Source organism: Parasteatoda tepidariorum, chromosome 6 (genome assembly GCF_043381705.1).
Source record: "Parasteatoda tepidariorum isolate YZ-2023 chromosome 6, CAS_Ptep_4.0, whole genome shotgun sequence".
In the NCBI taxonomy this organism is placed as follows: Eukaryota; Metazoa; Arthropoda; class Arachnida; order Araneae; family Theridiidae; genus Parasteatoda; species Parasteatoda tepidariorum.
The window spans coordinates 38755487-38778160 of NC_092209.1; the positions used below are offsets into that span (position 1 = coordinate 38755487).

General features: G+C 28.9%; 1 protein-coding gene across 3 annotated transcripts in view; it reads right to left on the reverse strand.

Annotated features, from left to right (window-relative positions):
• The window catches only part of LOC107448946 (Na(+)/H(+) exchanger protein 2), a 142129-nt gene that overhangs the window by 6688 nt on the left and 112767 nt on the right, over positions 1-22674 (reverse strand). For all 3 annotated transcript variants that reach the window (XM_071182245.1, XM_016064324.3, XM_016064339.3), the window contains exons 2-8: positions 18635-19095; positions 13690-13946; positions 11724-11941; positions 6893-7095; positions 3405-3494; positions 1187-1260; positions 881-1102 (exon numbers count right to left, since the gene is read on the reverse strand). In XM_071182245.1, the coding sequence (XP_071038346.1) occupies positions 881-1102; positions 1187-1260; positions 3405-3494; positions 6893-7095; positions 11724-11941; positions 13690-13946; positions 18635-19095 (1525 nt within the window). The remainder of the gene's footprint in view (positions 1-880; positions 1103-1186; positions 1261-3404; positions 3495-6892; positions 7096-11723; positions 11942-13689; positions 13947-18634; positions 19096-22674) is intronic.

Here is a 22674-nt window from a genome sequence, read left to right on the forward strand (position 1 = left end):
TGATAAAATAAAATAAAATGGTCTATATATTTGTTAGCTGTTATTTATTTGAAAAATAATAATTCGTCAGTTCTGAAAAATTATTTATTATACTATCAAACTTTTTGACCTTGAGAACGAAAACATTTAGAAGAAAAAAAAACATACTGTTAATTCTATTTTTTTCATTTTTTTGTTATTATTATTTTGGTCTTTCAGGTTAAGTATCATAGGCATATTCTCTGACTAAGAGGAAAAAATTTCAGATAAAATTCGATAAAATAGTATCAAAATAACGTTAAAATTTTTTCTGTCGCATTTAGTCCGCATTGTCGTGGAATTTATTATTCCCTACCGTATTACAATATAAAAAGTGATTTCGATGCTAGAAAATTTTTTAAAAATATATATAAAAAATATGTATAAAAAATATATTAAATACATTAATATATTAAATACAAATAAATATATATTTGTATTTAATATATTTTTGTAATAAATATTTTTGAGTCTTTTTTTTTCCGAAATCAATATTGTTTGATTGAGCAAGATTTTTTTAAAAAATAATTTAAGTTTTTTTAAAAAAAAATAGTGCTATCAAAAGCATATTTTCGCTTTAATGAGCACAGGTAACATTATTAAAATCTATTTATAACTTTCGCTATTGTTTATGCTAATACTTGAATCCACTACCCCCATAGATTTAGTGTTAAAGGAAGGAAAGGATTACATACATGAATGATAGTAAAATTAAAGTTTAATTAAACATTAAAGTGGCGATTTTTGTTTTATTATTTCGTTTGTATTATGAAATAAAACCGAATAAAACTCATTTTAAATATGATTTTAGATATACATTAATTTGATTTCAATTTCGTTGAATAAGAATTGTTTGCTTTACCTTTTGGTGAGATTTGATTGAGTATAAGATCTGAATATGGATGATAGCGAAACTCCCAAGTCATTTCCCATAGCACCAGGTATCAAGTTCGAATTGTGTTTCACTAGATTCATAGCATCAGCAACATTCAATTTGGAATATGTTTCGAATATTTTTGGTTCAGCATTTGCATGCTCTCTCGTCAATATTGGACGAAGGTACTTGTTATTGTAATATTTAAATCTGAAAGGGTTTAAAAAAAAAGGGTTAAAACGATGCGATGGCACTGTATGGAGGGTTAAAATATTTTAGGAACGTGATACCTACTTATCTCTCAAATGATAATTTCCCATTGTTTGACCTACAATATCTTCTATAGCGGCCATGAGGTGATCCATAGACTATGAATATATTGAAACATATTTTGTTAAAATTTATTTTCATTAAAACATTTCATTAAGCATTGTATAGTATTTCCGTTTAAAATCTTTTAACAGTTTTATTTTTTAATTCCTAATTAATTTATCCGTTAATCTTTTAATTGTTTTTTAAACAAGCTACTGTTTTTAAAATAAGATAAGGTTTAACTCCAGTTCTTATAATCTAAATGTAGTTTAGAAATTAGCAACACACTGCATGAACTTGGCTGAAAGCCAAAACTTAGAGAAAAATAACGAAACAAAATTTTTCTGAGTATTGACATGGAGTGAATCCATGAAGTATCTTTTACCAGCGTAGTCTCTAATGGATACGTATTATTTTTCTTGCTATTACAATTTGTCCTCACTATTTAAAGTATTACCATGTAACTAAAAAATAAAGTGTATTTTGCGAAATAACTATTTCTCTAAAACTTGTTATTTTTATCAAATTAGTTTTTTCTTATAGCTAAGAAAACTTAATTTTCTGATGAAACAAAAGTTTTATTGCTAAGAAGTTATTTCTAGCAGAAAATTTTGCAAACGTACTATAATTTTTGTTATCAAAGAGCTGAATAATATATTTTTCTTATGTGGTACCACAAATTTGAGCATTTCTTTATTTACTGTCATCACCATAGAAATTATTCATTTTGTTAGATTATCTGAAGTAATAATATAAGTAATGTTAAAAAATTAGTTATACGTTGATTATTCCTTTGTATTCATTTTGTTAAGTTATCTTTAGCGATAATTTAAGCAATGAGGAATAGTTAGTTATACGTTACCATTAAAGGCGAATACCATTATTGCTTATCATTAAAGTTTTTATGTTATAAAAGATAATTTTGAAAGGAGACCAAGCTGGTTAATTTATAATTTACGTCATTTTGGCGTAGTTATGTATCTCTTAACTGGTAAAAAAACAAGGTGGAATGTAGCCCGAAACAGCTAGGATAGTTTTAACGAGGAGATAAAAATGGAGAGAAAAACTTCGCCTAGTGTGATGGTAACTGATTTCGTTGTTTATTAGTTTTCGTAATATTAATGTGGCCAGTTTTGAAGCTACGTGTTGTAATTTTCTTTAGTTATAGAATGTCTTAGTTAACTAATCAGTTGTCAAATCGTTAAATCTAAAAAAAAATATATTCTGAAATAAACTATTTGAAAAATAGATATGTTGCTGTATTGCATTTTGCGAAATTGTAATTTTCTCCCGGTCGTAACTGTCGTCGTTCAAGTTCTATTTTGTTTTTATAAGTTTATAGATAAGCGAATACTCTTGTTAAGTAGCACAGACTTATTCTTTTTGAAATTTTAATGAACTTTAACTGTTTTTTCCACAAAAAAATAGACACATCATATGCATCATTGAGGAAAATGGTGCATATGTCTCTCAATAACAAAATGGAAATCGCATAAACAAATTTTGCAGAATCAGTTAGCCGATGTGGAAAACTATTCTTCTGATAATGCGATTGATTCATATGAGCTGCATTTGACAATCTTCGTGATTCTTGTTATAAATCCTTAAAATGTTGCATTATTTTATACGATTATAAGCTTTCAGAAAACGCACAAAAGAAAAAATTAAATTTTTTAAAAAGTTCTGAGATTTGATAAAACACAACAATTATTTTACGCCTTTTTTTCATTTTTGGTGTTAGTTAAGTTACTTAATTATTTTTTGAATAGTTTTAGTTAAAATATAATTATTTAATTTTGGAACTAGGTCCTAGTGAAACGTAGGAAATTCAAAAACTTTATAAGGTTATTAAGGTCGTTTGTGTATTCCATTATTATTTTTACTAAAACACGCTTTAAAAAGTGTCAACCGAGGATGATATTTGTTTGTACCAAAATATCTGTTATCAATTAGTGTTTGACTGTGAGTTTTTCTTGTGCTACGTTCTGTGTAACTAAAAAAAGAAAACTCTTAGACATCTAAGCTACAAAAATTTTAACAAACATTTTTACAAAAAATTTTTGTGTAAAAAATTTTAAAAAAAATATTGTTCATAACAGCAGATGTTTAATTTATTTTTATTTATTATTTTAATTAAAGTGAAATTTAAATTTACTAAATTGTATTATTATTTACAATATAAAATAAGTATTAAACTTACTCTTGTAATTATTCTCTCATTCATGGACATCTTAATTTTGTTTTTGGTTGGCACATTTAATATCCTTACGAGAGGTCCGATTGTCATGCCCTGAAATTGAAAACGCTTGTCAAAATATGCTTTGGCTGTTATAAATCATAAACATACGATTCGTTAAATAATTTTTAAAATAATTAATAATTTACACGTATATTCGTCTCAATTAACACAATTCTATGCTATCATTATCTGCTAAAGTTTTAAAACTAAGAATTATTTACATTATTGTAAAAAAATTTTGCACATCATTCTAATTCTTTTCTCTAAGGATAAACCAATCTATGTAAAAAGTAAATTTTAGTATTTATTTATTTATTTATTTATTTTACTTAATCAGAATAATAAAAAAATTGACTTATTTTTTATTAAATTGACATTAAATTAATTTGTCTTAATTGTTGATCCAGGATTTCCCCTGTTTTTTAAGTTGGGCTCAAAATCGGAGAACCCAACTTAAAAAGTCATACTTTAATGTAGGGAATCAAACTATGATATAGACATATATTCGATATTGATTGACTGTTCAAGGTCGATGATAAAATAAAATAAAATGGTCGAAAAATTTTTGAATTGTACGGTAGATTACATCATTTTAAAGTATAATTTTAAATGACAAAATACAAATTTTGAATGAAATTGTCGAATAATTTCTGAACGGTTAAATTTAGATGTACTTTTTTATATACTTTTAAATGTACTTTTTTAAATTTAAATGTACATGATTTTTACATTTTTATTTTGCTCACTGTATTTGATTCTCATTGACCTTTATTTGTTGTTGTCGGCCATTAAGGCAGAGGGGGTGCGATTGTTCTTATTCTCCAGTGGCGCCACCTATGGCCAAGTTCAGACTTCTCCCACATCCATACGTCACGCCCATTTAAAGTGCGGACCCATTCATACATCCATTCATTCATCCACAGATCGTAATTTTGACCTGAGCCCAAGAACGATCAATCTCCAATTCAGTACTCATAGAGGTATAATTTGTTATGGGAACATGTAGGACTTTGTGACCCGACAGATTTAGCGTGCATAAATCAGCATTTACTACACGAGGAGTCTTCGACGGGATGGATTCGAACCCCCATTCTCACGAACGTGAGTCCAGTGCCCAGCCAACTTACCTTTGTACGATGCCTATGATGCATATTAAATTGATTAGAATATTTTTAGTCCAACAGTTTCATGTAAGTAAGTTCGTTGACTTCATTAGACTGAATCACTGTTACCCATAGAGAAAGAATGAGATCAGAAAGAGTATTCTGTCTCCGCTGACATATAAAAGATAAAACTCGCTGCAACATCATGACAGAACTTTTCGCAAGTGAATAGCCCATTTTCACAAACAAACGCTCCTGTTTTATTTTACTGTTATGCAGTGATGGACTGTCCAAACAATTGCAACTATCGATTATCGTTTCAAGCATTGAAAAATCGAATTGATTATCTTTCTTTTAATAAATACCGTGAACTTTTTTCTAATTAACATAGAAGGAAGCTGGAAAACGCGAATAATGCTTAATTGAACTGTTATGAATGACTGTTGTGAACTCACAATTATGAAAATAGATATTTGGTGGTTTTATGAGAATGCTGATAAATCAAGTACATATAAGAATCAACGACAGTTTATATCTACGAATTAACGAGCGATCATCAAAGCTTTATCTTCCTCTGTCTAATTTTGATCAACCATCCAATAATCCGATCACAATGCTGACAAAAAGAAAATCCCCTATGGTAGAGGTTAAAGTTTCCTTGCTATTGGGCTGAATGTGGGAAATATTCGTGCTTTTCTGCTCCATGTAACGCGACTGTGAGTTTGTTTCCCTCAAAAGATCCTCCGATTTTGTCTTAAATGCTTGATCTAGGAGTTCATCTGACTTTTGGGTTGGGTTCAAAATTGCAGGAAATTAACTATGTAGTCATACATTCGATAATGAGTGGCTGTTCAGCGCCGATGATAAAATAAAATAAAATAAAATCGTCAAATAAAAAGCTTTATCGAGAATAGAGATTTCAGATGCTCTTTGATGCTTGACATATATCCTTCTCTTCTTTAACAGCGATGTAGTTGCCCTGCGATTATCCCTGCTCTAAGTTGTTAACATCTTTTTTAACGACGCGGAAGTAGATGATATCTCTTCCCTTTAAAACAAGACAGTTAAAATCTATGAAATCTTTTTAACATACTTCAAACTAGTTGAACGTCTCAATTTGTTAGCTGCTTTGTCGCATTTTTATCAGCGTGAAATAGTTCTTTTCAGTTCAAAAATCAGTAATAAAAAGTATAAGCAATGAAAGACTGGGTAAAGATAAATTTTTCATGACGATTATCTATTTTTATTTAGTTATTCATTCTCCATTCATGGGAAGAAAAGAGCTAATGAATAATGATTTTTATATTCACTTGCCAAACTTTATAAATTCACATTTCAAAGGAAATACGCTGACTGCCCTTTTGTTAAGAGCATCTTTTTCCGGTTTTATCTTACCAATTATTGTTCCTTTTTAGCTTTCTTTTCAATTTGCGAGACGTATATCGCTTTTTTTTTCTTATAGAACAAAACTGCTCTTTCTTAACTACTATCAATTGATGGATTACTTCACCAGACTATTAATTGCATTTATATCTCAACAATAAAAAGAAAAAAAGAGAGCGAGAAAGCAAATTTATAGAACTTGATATTTTCTGGCTTTGCATTAAAAATGTGTGTTTTCCCTTCAAAGTACCAATTTCAACATTATTTAAGTTTTCTGTAAAATTAGTGCGAAAGCAACGATATAACAACTTACATAAATCTGGTTATTATTTGACTTTATTTTTAGTAATTTTAAATATAAACTATTTCTCGAATAAATGGGACAATAAATACATTTTTTAAAACTGAGACGATACAAAATTTTTAAATATATGCGTATTATGTCCACAAAATTATAATTAAAAAAGTGTTACACATATAATATATCCTAGAAAATCCCTTTTATGTTTCTTAATAATCACGATGGCCACCTTCAGTGTGTATCAATCATCTAATAGCTTTATTTTAGACAGGAATTTTAAAGTTGTATGAATTAAGAGTGGTGATTTGAAACACCGCATAAATTTCTAACTTAATTTTTACTCACCTATTCTGCAAAAATGTAATAATAATAATAAAACTATTTAATTGGCCATTAACCAGTTTTTCAAATGTAATAAGATTATTTTAAAATCGTAATCATTTACTCTTTACATTGTTTCAAATAACGTAATATGTATTGAATAAATTATGAATTATGAAACATAAGTAACAAATTGAAACAATTTGTTCAAACATTTGGCGTCAGTTAAAAAAATTCAAGATAAACGGCAATTAAAATTGTTATAGTGATTTTTAGTCTTATTATGATTTATTAGAAAACAACATACTAATGATAAAACAAATTACTATTTATTTTTTTACCTGAATGAAAACAGTGAAGAAAACTAGTGCGATGATGGTTGTTACCATCATATTTTTGGTGGGAATGATTCTATCGGAGACAATGAGTACCAAGGCAAAGGCGACTGCACCCCTTAACCCTCCATAGGCCAAAATGAACTGTTCCACTTTATCAATTCGATGTAGACGAAATCTATTTGCTATTGCAGTGAGAATAATAACACCTGAAAATATGAAAATACATAAATATTTTATTTTAATTCATTTATGTCTTTTTTCTTCTTTTTTTACTAAATTTCAGTTCTTACGATACACTTGAAAGTGAAACGATTAATTTTAACGCGTAAGTTTTTTAACTAATGTGTAATTTTCACGTAGACTTTCTTATTAAATAATTTTTAATGGAATAAATTTATATCAAACAAAAAAGTTGCCAGTATTGATAATTATATTGATATTAAAACAGAATTAATATTAAAAAAAGTGTTAATTTTTGAAGCCAGTAGTAGGACAATTCCACGAAAAGTAAACAAAGATGTAAAAATTTGAAATTTAGCAAACTTGACGTATCCCACATTTATGCAAAAGAAGAAAGAAATGTTTTTTTGAAAAATATAATTTTGCAATTGTCAAATTTAATTTCGCCAATTTTTTATTACATCTGTAACAAAAGTTCAGCAAAAGTAAATAATGTTTTTTGAACTATTTTGAAGAAAAAAAACACAATTTGATTATTGGCAACATTATTTGATGTTGATTTAATGCAAATCTTGGCACCAAAAAAGCTTTCAAAGGACGGAAAATAGGTAGTTTTATTTTTTTACCAAAATTAAACATTAGATAGGTTAATAAGTTAATTGTTCTTGAATTTTCCCAATTTTTATTTCAAATATATTTAAAAAAAACATTTATTCATTACTTTATTTTTAAAAAATATTGTTATTTTTGGCATGTACTATTATTCCTTGAAACTGTTCTAAATTTAATTTAATTTAATTTAAAGCATTTATCTACATTTAAACATTTTTAAAAAAAGTTTAAAATTTCTATGCAATTTAAAGATGATGCTCTCAGGCAAAACCCTGGATTAGAAAAGAAATGGAATGAGACTAACCAAATATTCATAAAGTGTTATCAAAAATATTTGATACATGGAATAAAGAAAGAATTGTTTTCTTATAAAAACTCCATTTCTCACACCCGATGGCTCTAAGTTTTGCCAAAATAAAGAAACTGAATTTGGAAAGTGGTTCATGGTCTAATTGGCATCAGATCATAAATATTTCATTTAGAATATTGAAGAACCTTTTTGAAAATTCTGTTACTGAATTTTAGCATGATAGCAAACATCTGAAATTAAAATAATAATTTGGGAGCGGAAATAAACTTATTTAACAATAAAAGCCTAAGAATTAAGAAAATTAAATAAATTAAGAAAATAAAAACTAAGGAGAAAGTAATCAAATAACGAATTTCTTACTTAATCTTGATGCAATAATTTCTTACATAAAAGACGTGTATAAAAATATTTGTTTTACTTAAGAGTGTGTTCGTAAAATTCTTTCTTGGTTACCAAACATATTCAAGGAACAATGGAACATAAATTAATTACTCACTGCGCAATTTCGACATTAGCATGAGTTACGTCCGTATTAGTCAGTATTTTTTTTAAAATTGTTATTAAAAAGTTTCAGATCTACTGCAGAATTTTTAACTTAATTCTAGGCATTTAAAGCTTACAAATGTTAGGTCCGTAACCTTCGAATTGCCCATTGATATTAGAAGCCAGTATTAGTATTAAGAAATAGTTATTGATATAAAAAACCAGCACCGATAGTTTAATTTATCAGAAGCTATAAATGAAATAAAAATTCTACGAAACGAAAATTGTATTACCAATAAATATACTGATAAATGTTGAAGTAAATTGGATGAGAAAGTTATGGAAACCACAACTTCAAAATTATTTAAAATATTTATTTCATCTGGTGAATTTGTACGCATCTTGATGCAATCAATGGATGCTTTTATCTTTCTCCTTTTATATGACTTTCAACATATATTCAATGAGCTTAAATATTCAAACTAACTAATTATACAAAACTGGGGCGAAAACAATTCTAGTTAGCAAACAATTCTAAAATTTTAAAGCAGTGTTCCCGTTTAATGAAATATTTTAGTTAAGCTACTTTTAAAAAAAAACTTGAATTAATATTTGTTTCCTATATTTAAATATTTTTTTAAGTTAATTTGAATGAAATTATTATGCATTAAAAAAAGCATAATACGGAATTGTACGAGGAGTTTTAAATAAATATACACATCGTAAAATAATCAAATTGTACATTTAAGAAATAATATCTATAAGGCACATAAAAGAAAATTAAAGTTTGAATCTGACATTTTATGCTTTCCGCTTGGAAATAATAATATTTCATTGTTGACATTTATTATTAATTTATCTTTAAAGAATGACATCTATTAAAAAGGATTTTATATGTGTTGTCATCGATCACTTTAAATGCATTTCATGGCCTATTGTAAATCTGAAGAAAAATGATTTTAAAATGATAATTTGCTTATAAATATTTTCGAAAAAATAAAAATTCGACACTGTGAACTCTTTAAAAATGAATAATGAAGTTAGGATATTACTTTTTGAAGAAAATGCTTATTTTATTTGACAATAAATCGAATAGTTGCGTTTTACTTTAATTTCTTTGCGAATTGAAAAGTTAATATATATACTCACATAAATAATCTGTGCATTGTTATAAAATTAAATATACTTGCACAAATATTCAAATAATTAAAAAATGTTCAACATTTATAAACGTTAATGAAATACTAAGAAAATGAAGTTTGATATAAGAATAACTTTTTAATATTTCAGAACAATTACTTTTCGTTACTTATCTACAGATTTTTTTAATTGTTTGCTTCTTCAACCTGTTAAGCCTTCATAGAATGGGCCAGCTTTCTAATTGCTTTTAATTATAATTGGAATAAATTACTGTGGCTGTTAAAATGTTTCATAATAAGATATTTATAATTCCCACCAGCGAAGATAATTTATCTGCTGGGATAGAGTAAAAAAATTTTAAACTGTGGAGTTTTTCGTATACTTTAATCACTTACTTACATCATAAAAATCTTATTTGAAGACAAATTATTTTCAAATTGAATATGTACCTAATTGTCGCTGTACACACCTCTTACTCTATTGTCCACAGAGTTGTATTTTCTTTATGTAAATCATTTCCACGTTCCAAAAGCACTATAGTGATTTTATGATTTTTCACTTAGTTTGTTTTTCCTTTTGTTTTAATATCAGACTAAGTTTATGGCTACTTGTTATTTCTTTACCTGAGTAGATAATGTCGTTCGTGTTTAGCACAGTACTACTGAATTTTGTGTAAACTTGATTTTTATTTCAGAGGTTTTTGACCTTTCTTCTTTTAGTTGAGTTGTTTTAGTTGAAATTAATGTAATTTACACAATCCTTGTTAAGGAAAAATGTCACGAAAGTTTCGGTTTTCCAGTAAACCAGTTTATTAATACTCCTTTAAAAAATAATTCTCCATTACCTCTTGAATGAGATTCGTAAAAATTATATGAATCTGCTTAGGGTGATTATATTTTGGAAGATATTATTGATACAATTGTTTTAAACCATGTTAATGTGCAATATCTGCGTCATTTTTTATTATGGCTCGTTGTATGATCGAGCTATTAAATATGGTTCCTGTATTCAATCGTGTTTGGTACGCTTGACTTATTTAAAATGTCATGTTTTACTCAAAGATTTTTTATTAGACTTAAAGTTTAAATATTTTTAAATTATTTATAAATACTACATTGTTTATAACAAATTTGTTAAAGTTTAAGGGGCAGATGCAAGAATTTGATTTAAACAACAAGAAGAAAATCATTTTCAAACGAATGTTAATAACATTATCTGAAGAGTTAACAAACTCATTTATTTTTACTAAATCATTAGTTTTTTATTAAAAATATAAGTTTTTAATAAATTAGCTTATTTTTTAAACTTTTAAAACATTAGTTATCTAGTCAATATTTTTATAAAAATTTAATGAAGTATTTACAAAACAGTCATGTCGCTGCAGAGATTCAATGAACGAAAATGTTAGCATCACATGCTTAAAATGCTGTCGTGGGAAAAGCTTTGAAGCCAATTCAATGAAATTTTTTAACTTTCTTGTTACATACCTCCTACGTTTCTTTTACACTTTTAATTTAATATTTTCCTCAACACAATTTGAAAATCTATATCAGAAACAAATTTTGAAGCAATCGTCAGCAATGTGGTTGTTAACACATTGCTGACCGGTCACGAATTAACTCGTGTTTTTGTAGCCAAGCGTTGATGACCGGTCACGAGTTAACTCGTGTTTTCGTGGCCAAGCGTTGATGACCGGTCAGGAGTTAACTCGTGTTTCCGTGGCCAAGCGTTGATGACCGGTCACGAGTCATAGCAATCATGTTAGCAGTGATCTCGTGATGACTATTTTACAAAGTGGGCGTAATTTTCCTTACTTTTCAAGTTTTACTATTTAATTCTATACCAATTTATTATAATCTTGCGAAACCCGATATATTTGCAAAACTTGTGGTGTACCAATACACGTAGGTGATTGTTATACTTTTTATCATACGAAAAAGAAATATTAAGAGTTGAATAATAAATGAAAAAAATTTTAAGTTTATTTATATTGTTTTACTTCCACATCCGCTCAATTGCCGGGCACATGGGGAAATTTTCAGAAAAGTTGCCGGTCAGCAATGTGTTAAAATCGAAAGAAGAATAAATGAACTATAGATGTTATTTTACCTATAGTCCTGTACACTGTGCAAAAGAAGATGGTCATGACGACGAACCAAGTGTTCCATTCGTGGTTATCGTTGACCGTGGAGACACCGAGGAAGAGGAAGATGATGGTTTCAGAAGAACTGGCAATCATTTTCATTGCGTATTTAACTGTAATGTGACTCTTGTATGAGATATTCTCCTCCACGTAGTTTTTCATTGTTATACCACAGAATGTCAACCTTAAAAAGAATATTACTATCAGATGCATGATGAACAGTCATAATATCATTGAGATATTGATATTTTTTATTTTATTTCCAATGGCAGATTATAGACAGTAACAGCATACATAAACAAAAGATGCTGCAACAGAGTCTATTAATCACAACATGTCTCTAGCTTCCCAATAGCTTTCAGTGATAGAATTCCTGCAAAAGCGCAGAGCAGCGGAGAAGGTGCGTGGAGTCCATGTCCTCACCAGAACTGCAAAGAGTGCATACCGGGGAAGGAACGGTACCAAATCTAGACAGATGTTTCTGCAGACAGTCATGACCGGTGGCCAAGCGAAATTCAGCCACCGCTCTTCGTCTTGGGCCATTTCGCAAATTTAGGATGCAAGCCCTCCAAGACTTAGTAGAAGTACGGTCGATAAGTTCTTCATGAGCACAGGTCTGAAAGGTCCTCTTAATAAGCTGTTGGATGGAACAGAAAGGCATCATGTGCGCAGAAGTCTGAATAATTAAGGCCCCCTTTTTTGCTAAGTAGTCTGCATTTTCATTACCCGTAACCCCGCAATGGGCAGGAACCCACTGGAGAACAATGGTTTTCTTAAGGGATGCTAGGTATTCAAGTTGGAGGCGGCAATCCAAAATGTCTCAAGTTAAGGGATTATTTAAGGATGCAATGGCAAGCAAAGCAGCTCTTGAGTCACATAGGACAACAGCTTTTTCAAAAAGATCGATATGACACTGTAACTGGACTAGAGCTATTCGGATTGCAGCTATAGATATTGATATCTATTATATGATTAGAAAAGTTGAATTTTTTTATAGTTCTGTTGGAAAAGCCGTTAAGGTGTTTTTCGTAACTCTCTTGCTAAGGAAATAAAAAAAGTGTCTTAAACTCAGAGCAAAGCTATAATTTTAACACATACCATCTTGTCAACTTTATTATAGAACTGGCTATCATTTTCATTGCGTATTTTAATGTAACGTGGCTCTCGTCTGAGATGTTCTCTTACAAGAGCCATTTAAAGTATGGCCTTTTATCTTGACACATTACTCCATTTGCATAATTAGCATACAGGATGCTGACTAACTTAAACTAACAGACATGAATAATTGTTACAAACTCGCAACAGCTACAAAAATGGCATATTATTTGCTAAAAAGTATTATTCCATGCTGTCAGAGCTTTTAAAAAACAGCCTTAAAAAGTAAAAGCAAGATAAGCTGTGTTAGTTTATAGCAATTTTACACAGCATGGGCAAATTCGCGACATTTTAAATTCTTATCTTGATACATTCTAATAACTTTAAATAACAATTTTATACCATATGAAGAAATATTTGCGAAATGCTGAAAGATCAAGCTTTTAGAAATTTTAAAGCAAAATATCTTCATACAAAAAAAAAAATATATATATATATATAGTCTTTAAATCGCTAGATTTTTTTTAATAATTAAAAGTATTTTCACAAAGATAAAATAGAAATATCATCTACCTTTCTATCGTAGTGAACTAAAGAATTGGAATTATATGCCGGTCCGGAATTCTCGCCAAAATAAATAAGCTCATGTTTCGCACGCTTTAACTTTCCTCACCTATAAAAAGTGAACTCTTTCGCTAGGCTTTCCCTCACGCGTGCTTGAATAATGCTATTACCTTCAGATCATCTTTCAAACTGTCGCCATTAACCGATTAGCTTAACTCTAGTGCAACTTTTAAAAATCAAATCAAACAAAAAAAGAATGAAAAAAATTCTTACGCCAAGATTCCTGAAAAATGAAACAGTTCTGCACTGACGTAAGACAAATATGACATGACGAAAACAAAGAGTGGTTCGATGACTCTGACGTGATGGGTGAATCTGGAGACGAAAGCTGCTAGGAGTCCCCAAAGGATTCCCACGAGTGTGCCCCCGAGTGCCACCACGAAGAAAGATGCCACCCCTGCTAAGTAGTCGACAGTGATGATATTCTTTGGTCCCATTTCAGCATATCCTTCGAACATGTGATAGAGCACCTTAGGAGAAACAATAAATTTAACTAGGTTGTGATGAAAATAGGTTTGAAATATAACAAAAGTAATTTTACCATGTTGAACTCATTATTAACGAAAAGCCTAACTTCTAATGCCCAGTTAAATTTAAATTTTATGGTTTCGAAACCATGATAGTTGTAAATGGTTACCAAGCATTATCTAGATTTCCAACTTACGTGTACATAACTTTGGTTCTTAGTTTTGACTATTTTACATATAATACGAATATTTATTGTTCTAATATTTATTAGATTAACATAATTTAGTTAAAAAAACAACAGCTTTAAAATGAAGCATAGTCAAGTTTAGTTAGCTTTTAAGTGTGCTCAACTCAAGGAAACTGTTTTTGGTATTCCTTTTTCATATTTTTCGAACCTTTTATACTTTCTTTGGCTTGCCTTATAAAATTCATGAGATTGCATTATAAAATGCATTATAAAATTACGTTCTTTTTAGTACGACTTTTCACATTTAAATTTTTATCTCTCACAAATTATTTTCAGTTGCTTTTTAAATATTTTAATGATAAAATAGAGACATTTAGCTAGATAAATGATAATTATATTCATGCAATAAATAATTAAAATTAATGATTTTTACCAGGTTTGTAAATAGTACGATTTAGGAAACTGATTGCTATCATACTACCTACTTCCTAAATTTTACCAACCAGGAAAATATTTAATAATCAAGAATAAGCAAGTAAGTAGACAATCAGTAATCATAATGAATGTTTAATAGATATCTGTCAGCTAACCTATTCTGTTAGCCCGAATTATGGATAGATAGGCATATATAACAAAAGATGTAATATTAGTGTTTTTTTTTAACTGTTATAGTTAAAGTAACAGCATTATAAACAAAAACAAAATACTAAAGAAGCATGGTGGTATGTACTACTAAATTCAACTCAAGTGTCACTTTTTGGGCATCATATTTTCAGCTGAATGAACCTAACAGAGAGTAAAACCCATTATTCAGGTTGAACTTCAATGATGAGAACATCCCGTTTCAAAGTAGATGTTTGATTTATAATATAAACACAACTGGTTTATTCGATTTCAGTTTAATGTTAGAATATTCTTTATTTTTTGAACTAAAACTTAAGATTTTAGATCTGATTTACCTAATTGATATTTTTATCTGTATTTTTTTTCTCAACCCCGTTTAAAATACTTCTTTAAATCCAGTTCACTTTCACTAGGGCAGCTCATTCAGAGTCCCCTTTTTTGGGATCTAAAAATAATTTTCTTCTAATTTTTATTAGATTCTGAAATAACAGAAATTGATTCGATAGAAACATCCAAAGTAAGAGAAAGAATTGAAATAAATCGGTATGTCGAATCGCTGGCTGGCATTTAATTACTTGTATCACCAAGAGACTCATGAAACATATTTTTCATTATTTTCCTATTCCTAGCTCACAGGCAAATAAAATTTCTTTGAATTTGCTGAAATAATTTCAAATCTTTCCGACTGATTCACGTGCAAGATGAGGTTTTGCTGTAAAAAAGAGCCTGGAAATTATGTGTTGAGAGAGTTGTGTTGGACTACGCAGAACAGTTAAATTTTAACAAAGTTCTCAATTGTTGCCGACTCATTATAAGCCTCACTAATGAGATGAAAAACTTGGTATTGGGTGATTCTAGTTTAGGATTTGTTTCGGCCCTTTTACTTGTTTAGGTGTAGGGTACAGTTTAAAGGATTTGTAAAACAATTTGTCTAGTAGTTAAAAAATCGCGTCGTACTATATCTCCTAGATCGTACCGATTCAATTTAGGGCACCACTTGAAGTACAATTTGCACAAAAACGTAGAATTAACAACAACAAAAAAGGGCTCCAAAGCACATTTAGTTGGCAAATAAACCTGCACAATAGAAAAGTTTGATTAACAAATGTATAATACATTTATTAACCTTTATTAAACTTTAGTCCTGCTGTATACTTACACAGGATGTTCTAAAATTACTTTAAAAAATTAAGAAACCGATAAACCTAAATAATTTAACGCATCTGCACACAACTTGATTTTTCCGCATAGATCCCCTAAAAAGAATTTTATTTGTTAGATTATCCCCCTTCTCAATCCTTCTTTGGAAATGAGGGTGGTAAGATTTGGGAGAAGAGCGATTTAGCCAACTTTCCTCTAATACTAATAAGTATTTGATGGGAAATAATAACAAATGATGACAGGTTCTTAATATGTTCTTAATTTTTACATGTTTCTTAAATAAATGATGTAAGAAAAATTTCTTAGCATTGAGCAATAATACATTAGAAACAAGCAGTAAATAAAACGTCTTGACCTCAGAAAGGATTAAAGTTTTATAACAGAGTCACTCTTAAGCTACCTTGAAAATCTTAGCTACATCTTTAAATTAGAATGACGCTTATTTTATATACGAAAGTATTTTAAGTTGATTGAGTATAAAAATATATTTAATTTAGAGTAATTTCACGGTTTTTTGAACTTCCTTTTTCCTTATTTTATAGAAAGAGATAACCTTTTTCGAATATAAGGATAAAAAAACATAATATATTTGCGTAATTCAAGGCAAAGCAGTTTTCTAAAAACATTCTTTTATATAAGCAAAAATATTCATTATATAAAAAAAATTCAGTACTTTAATAATGCACTTAATTGTATCAACACAATGTTAATGGAAAAGCTAAAAGACATTAAAGAAAAATAGTTTAAGGGATGTTCAAGATATAATTAATTTTCATTAACTTAATTGTTTGTTTCATCGCACAAGTTCATTTATAACTTACATAACACAAGCATTTCTTTCTTTTTCTTGGTACATAAGACAAGTGTTTTGATATTATCAAAAATGTCTTTTGTTTTAAAAAAAAACATTCCTATTGAATAGAATAAAAGCAAATCACCATTTGTGTTTTTTCCAGATTTTCGCACTTATTTTAATTTTGCCAAAAGTGATGATAAAAATTTATATTTTAATAACACTTAAAAGTTTTTCGAGAGCATTATATTTAGTTTACTAAAAGAAAAAGCATGAATTTTACTCTTAAAGATGTTATTACATTTTTATTTTGAAACACTTACTAAATCTAGTTTTAAATAAAGCCCTAGATTACCTAGTATTTACGCATGCAGGGCTTTAGTTTTAAATGGCAATCAAGTTTATTGTAATGAAGTTTTAAAAAACCGAATGAAACGGCATATTAAACATTTAACATTTGAGGCTCTATATATTTTTTTAATTTAACGAATTTTTAGTCGAAGGAAAAGTGCAGTGTAGTTGATGTTAGTGATTTTTTTTCAAATTAATTCGTTGAAAAAGACATTTTTTAAAAAAGGAAACAACGTTTTTGACTTAGCGATGTTAATTTAAAGCTGATGTTGTTCACTTGCTGTATTTGCTGTTCAGCAGGATGTATTTAATGTTATCACAAATTAAGAAAGTTGTACTTGCTCTTAAGTTATTGTATTTATTTATTTATATATTTGTTCAAGCGGAAAATATTTCCCGATTTTATGAACAAAAATACTTGTGATAAGAAATTTCTTAGTTAATAACTATAATCTTTGCCACCAACAAAAAAAAAAGAATGCAATTATTATTAAATTTGAAAATTTTACTGACAAATATATTATTTCAAACTAATGATTAGGTATCATTATAGACAGAGAAAGCAAAAATAGAATATTTCTTGAGCATTGTACTTTTTACCTTTCGAAATGTAAACATACCAATCGATTATTTTTTGCAATTCTAAAGCAATCTATCACACTTCGCCACTGAATAGCGTGATAAAGAACATTTCAAGGTGATTGGTTCCCTAAAGCACTATCACGTAAGTCAAAAGAATTTTACGACTTTTCAACTCAAAATAGGTCGATATTTTTTATTTTGAATTCATCAAGCATGTGATCCTATTGATTTATTCTTTGGAGGGGGACTTAAGTTTGAAAGAAATCTTTAAGAATATAAAATAACGATCATTATGCTACATATGATTATGAAGAAATCAATTTATCGATTATGAAATAAATATTTCGTTTTATTTTATGAAAAATAGATAAAAAATTTTCTACTTGAGATAGAATTCTGAAAATATCCAAAATCCCTGAAGATTTCTTTCCTCTGTCCACTCTAATTTTTCTTTTCCTGTTTATGTTTTCCTTTCAACTTTTTTTTTAAACAGCACAATCACATCCATCTTTCGCGGATAAAAGTTTTTAACAAAATTCTATACCACACGCTCTTTTTAAGTTTAAATACGAAGTAATTATTTATTTAAATTTATAACAATTAAAAAAAAGTGTTAATTTTTCTTCAGAAAATTTGTCACCATTAAGATTCACTAATTTTCCATTTGAATGAATACGAACCTCAATTAAATAGTTTTGATTTTATTTTAATTTTTTAGTATTAAACATTAATATATCAGTCTAATGATGTTTGGGGCTTAAGCACGAAGTAATTTTTGGTTTACAAATCATTTCCGCAATTTTTAACTAACAAAGCTATACTTAAATTTTGAAAAAGTGTATTTTTTTAATTTCGAATCTTTCCCTGTATTTTTAACTCTTTAAGGCTTTGATTTTTGGGAGTGGTTAAAACAAACGTGTTTCGATTAATTCTAAACGTCAGGTTAAGAAAATAATTCTCGTAATGAATTCATAATGATAATTTAAACTTACCACTGTCACAGCATCATTAAGTAATGATTCTCCGAACACCAGAATGTACAACACTTCGTTCACATGAATCTCTTCGAACACAGCCAACACTGCTATGGGATCCACAGCACATGCTATAGAACTGAAGAGCAAAGTGTCCAGCAAAGGCATTTCTACTCCATACAGTCCAGTCAGACCGACTGCCCAAAGTGACATTCCAACTGACATGGCGTTGAAGACGGTTCCTACCACAGCGAACAGTAGGATGGTGACCAAGTTGTCGAAGAATGGACGGTTTGGCATGTAGTATCCGGCATCTAGAACTATGGGCGGAAGCATGTACAGGAAGAAGACATTGGGAGTCAAAGGTCCGACATTGGTGAGTCCGGCATAAAACAACAGGAGGCCGATGACCACACCAACAACTATTAGAAGACAGCTCTCTGGGCATATTAGTGAAATCTTTGGAGTCACGTGAAAGCCTGTAAAAGAAATAAAAATTAAGACTTTTTCTTCGTTTACTTAGTTAAAATCAAGCGTAAATGCATTTTGTACATATGTAAAGTTGCGATACAAGCATTGTCATTTTGTGCTACAGTGAACAGCAGTTTTTAGCAACTGTGCGCCAATGTATTTTATCCATATATAAAGTTTCACTGAAAGCATTGCCATCAGAGCTATGTTGAAGACTAGTTTTTAGAAACAATGCATCAATGCATTTATCCAGAACTGTGGAGGCTCAGGGGATAAAGATCACGCCTCCCAATGAAGTCCTCGGGTTCGAATCGCAGTGATGGCTGGTCGATACGTATTCCGCACCCGGTGGAGCATCAACCACAGTGCTGACGTAAAAATATTCTCTGTGGTTAGAGTCCTCTTTCCATCAGGCTAACCGTGGGAAGCTTTCCTAGTTCACAAAAGGTGGTTTAGTTTCATCAAAAAATCCTCCAAGAAGGCAAATTTCTCCCAATACATGATCCAATGAATCCCTTGTCTTCTAGATTGGGTTGAAAGTTACAAGGCAACGGAGTTGAACATTGGTTGTTGTATACTCAAAATTAGGTCGGCTGCTTAACGATGGTTAAAAAATGAAATATAATATATTTTATCCATATATTAAGTTGTAATGAAAGGATTTTCATCAGAGCTATGTTGAACATTAGTTTTCAGAAACAATGCGTCAATGTATTTTATCCATATATAAAGTTGCAATGAAGCATTACCAACAGTGCTAATTTTGAGTGCTTGTTTTTAATAATTATGAGTCAATGTTTTTATACAAATTTAAAATTGCAGTGTAAACTTTACTATGTTGAGTGCTATATTTTTTTTTTGTAACTGTGCATCTAAGCATTTATACTATTATAAAAGCACAGTTAAAACTTAAAACAGTGTTATTTGTACTTAGATAATTTATCTTGTTTAAATAGATAATCAATTCTTAAAATTCGAATAAATGAATTCAGATTAGAGGTATACTTAAAATAGCTTTAATTGCAATATATAATTAATATGAAATGTAATTACATAATATATCAATATAAAACTTATACAAAAATATATAAAAAATATCCAACGATATAGCTTGAATAATGTGAAAAAGAATATTTTTTCATTCGTTTAAAGGAATATTTATAAACAAATTTGTGAAAGATAAAAACACTAATCGCATATATTACATATTTTTGTGTTCCATGTGGTTTTGCAGAGCTAAAATGAAACATACCCAATAATATGAATTTTCCAATTAGCATACATGTCACTGTAGCAAAGATGCTAGGACATTTCGCACATGAAGAAATTCTTTTAATTCATGATTTAATTAAAATTCAATGCATACCTTTATTTCATTGTAATTTAGAATAAAAACAAACAAACAGCAATAAGAGTAGTTTATAATGAAATAAGTTTTAATTTGCACTTGAAATTTTGCTATTTAATGTAATTGTCCCTAATAAAAAAATGTGTCGAAATGTTTACAGTAACGTGTGATAGACATTATTCATTTACAACTGAAATGTTTTTAAGCAAAATTTACCATCAATCATTGTAAAAATATTGTAAATATTTATTTTAAAAAACTTAGTTTCAAAGTATCCAATTGGATACAAAATAGGTTATTTATACGAATTGTTTTGTCTACATTTTATAATTTTTTGTTGTCTACATTTGAACGTTTGTTCATTAGCTTTCTAAATCTCTTAAAGTTGTTTTTTTGTATGCTGGGAAACAAAACAAATAGTAATTACATACTTTAAATGCATTATCAGAATAATGTTGATTTTGAGAAAAAATACATTACAAAAAAAATTTATCATTGAATTCTTTGAAGCATTGAATGTAGATTTTGTATAATGTCAGCTATATACTAAAGGCTAGGATTTAAATATGAACTTATAATTTTTATCACACTTTAGGTAAGAATGTTCAAAATTTATCTTTAAAAAAATCAATATTAAACAAAATATTTAACTCTATTTTTTGTACATTTGAAATTTTACTAAGATTTTTGTTCAAAACACAGATAAATATTTTAGTGATCTAAGAAAAGAAACATTTAGATATTTAAATGCATTTCAATTTATTGTAAAGCTGTTAGAATGACTTAAAATTTTGATTTGATTTGAGCAATTTTTATGCTCAAATTTTCCTTATTTTGAAAAATATTTAAAAAAATTCGAAGTTTATTTTAGATTTATAATTTCAGGACTCCTTCTTATCAAAAATAAAAGTAAATTTTAATTAAGACTGTTATGAAATTTTAATTATGCGAACTGAGAAGTGTGAATTGCTAGTGAAAATTAAATTGCGTCGAACCCAGTTAATTTTCACCGAGACATGGAATAGTTATTTTATCACTGACCACAGATAGAATATTCAAAATGAAAATTTCTGAAATTAAAGTTGACTTGTAATTTTGTACATAACTCATAAGACAAGGGAACCTTTGAGTTACTTATCACGTTAAACTCGTTTCCAGAGAGCATTTTTTAGGGAAACTAACCAGCATTTGCATAAGTTAGAGAGGGAAATCATAAAACCATCAGATGGTTAGTCAGACGGCAAATGTACTTTTAACCACAATTCCACTACAACTAGAGATGATTTTTCTCAGCCCTGTGACCTGGAGCAGTACATCTTTCATACTTAAATAATAGCCGTGATTGTAAAAGTAATTGTCGGTTTTATTGTGGTTTTATAATTATATTTTTTTGAAAACATTAAAACATTCTCACGGAGTTGTCATTAACCAGAACTGTAAGAATAAGCATTAAGGTATTTCAAATCTCAAAGAATTAAATAGGTCAAACTTGCTTCCTGACCGCAAAAGCAACTCAGATGTCCATCTTACTCATGTTGCAAAAATACCCTTATTAGTAAACCTTGAATCACGTTACATAACTAAATAAATAAGGTTTTAAACTTATTTTCGATTACGCAAATCTCCGTTATATAATCACAAAGAAAAATTCTTAAATCTTTCTCTTGATTGATTATTCGATTACTTCACCATTGAGGTACAAATTTCGATGTTATAGTTAGAAATCCTATCAGATAGATAATACGTCAATCAAACATCGCAACTGTCAAATGTCACGTTAAAGATTGAATCAAAGCATTTTTTATAAATCTCTCTGAATACCACCAATTATGCTTTATTGGTTTAAATTTTTTTTCACTCTAACTTTTATGATCGTGTCCAGTAAGGGTAAAATTAAACTATCGATTTTATGACTTAACCGGTTCCTCATCACTAGAGTAGTGACCTGGATTTTAAGACAATATCTAGCTTTTATAACAGAGCCAAAAAAGATGCCAAATAAACGAAACTATATTTCACACAGATCGTTAATTAGTTGGAATTACATTTAGTTTTATACCCTTTCCAAAACCTTTTTTTAAGGTGAATTGAGTTTACCTCACAATATACGGAAAGGTCACGCATTGTTGACTGGTAACCTTCGACATACATTCCTATCTCGACGATCGAACACGGTCAGTGGGTGACTGTCAGATAGTTGATTCATCTTCTAAGTGATTTCGATCTTTGTTTTAACTTT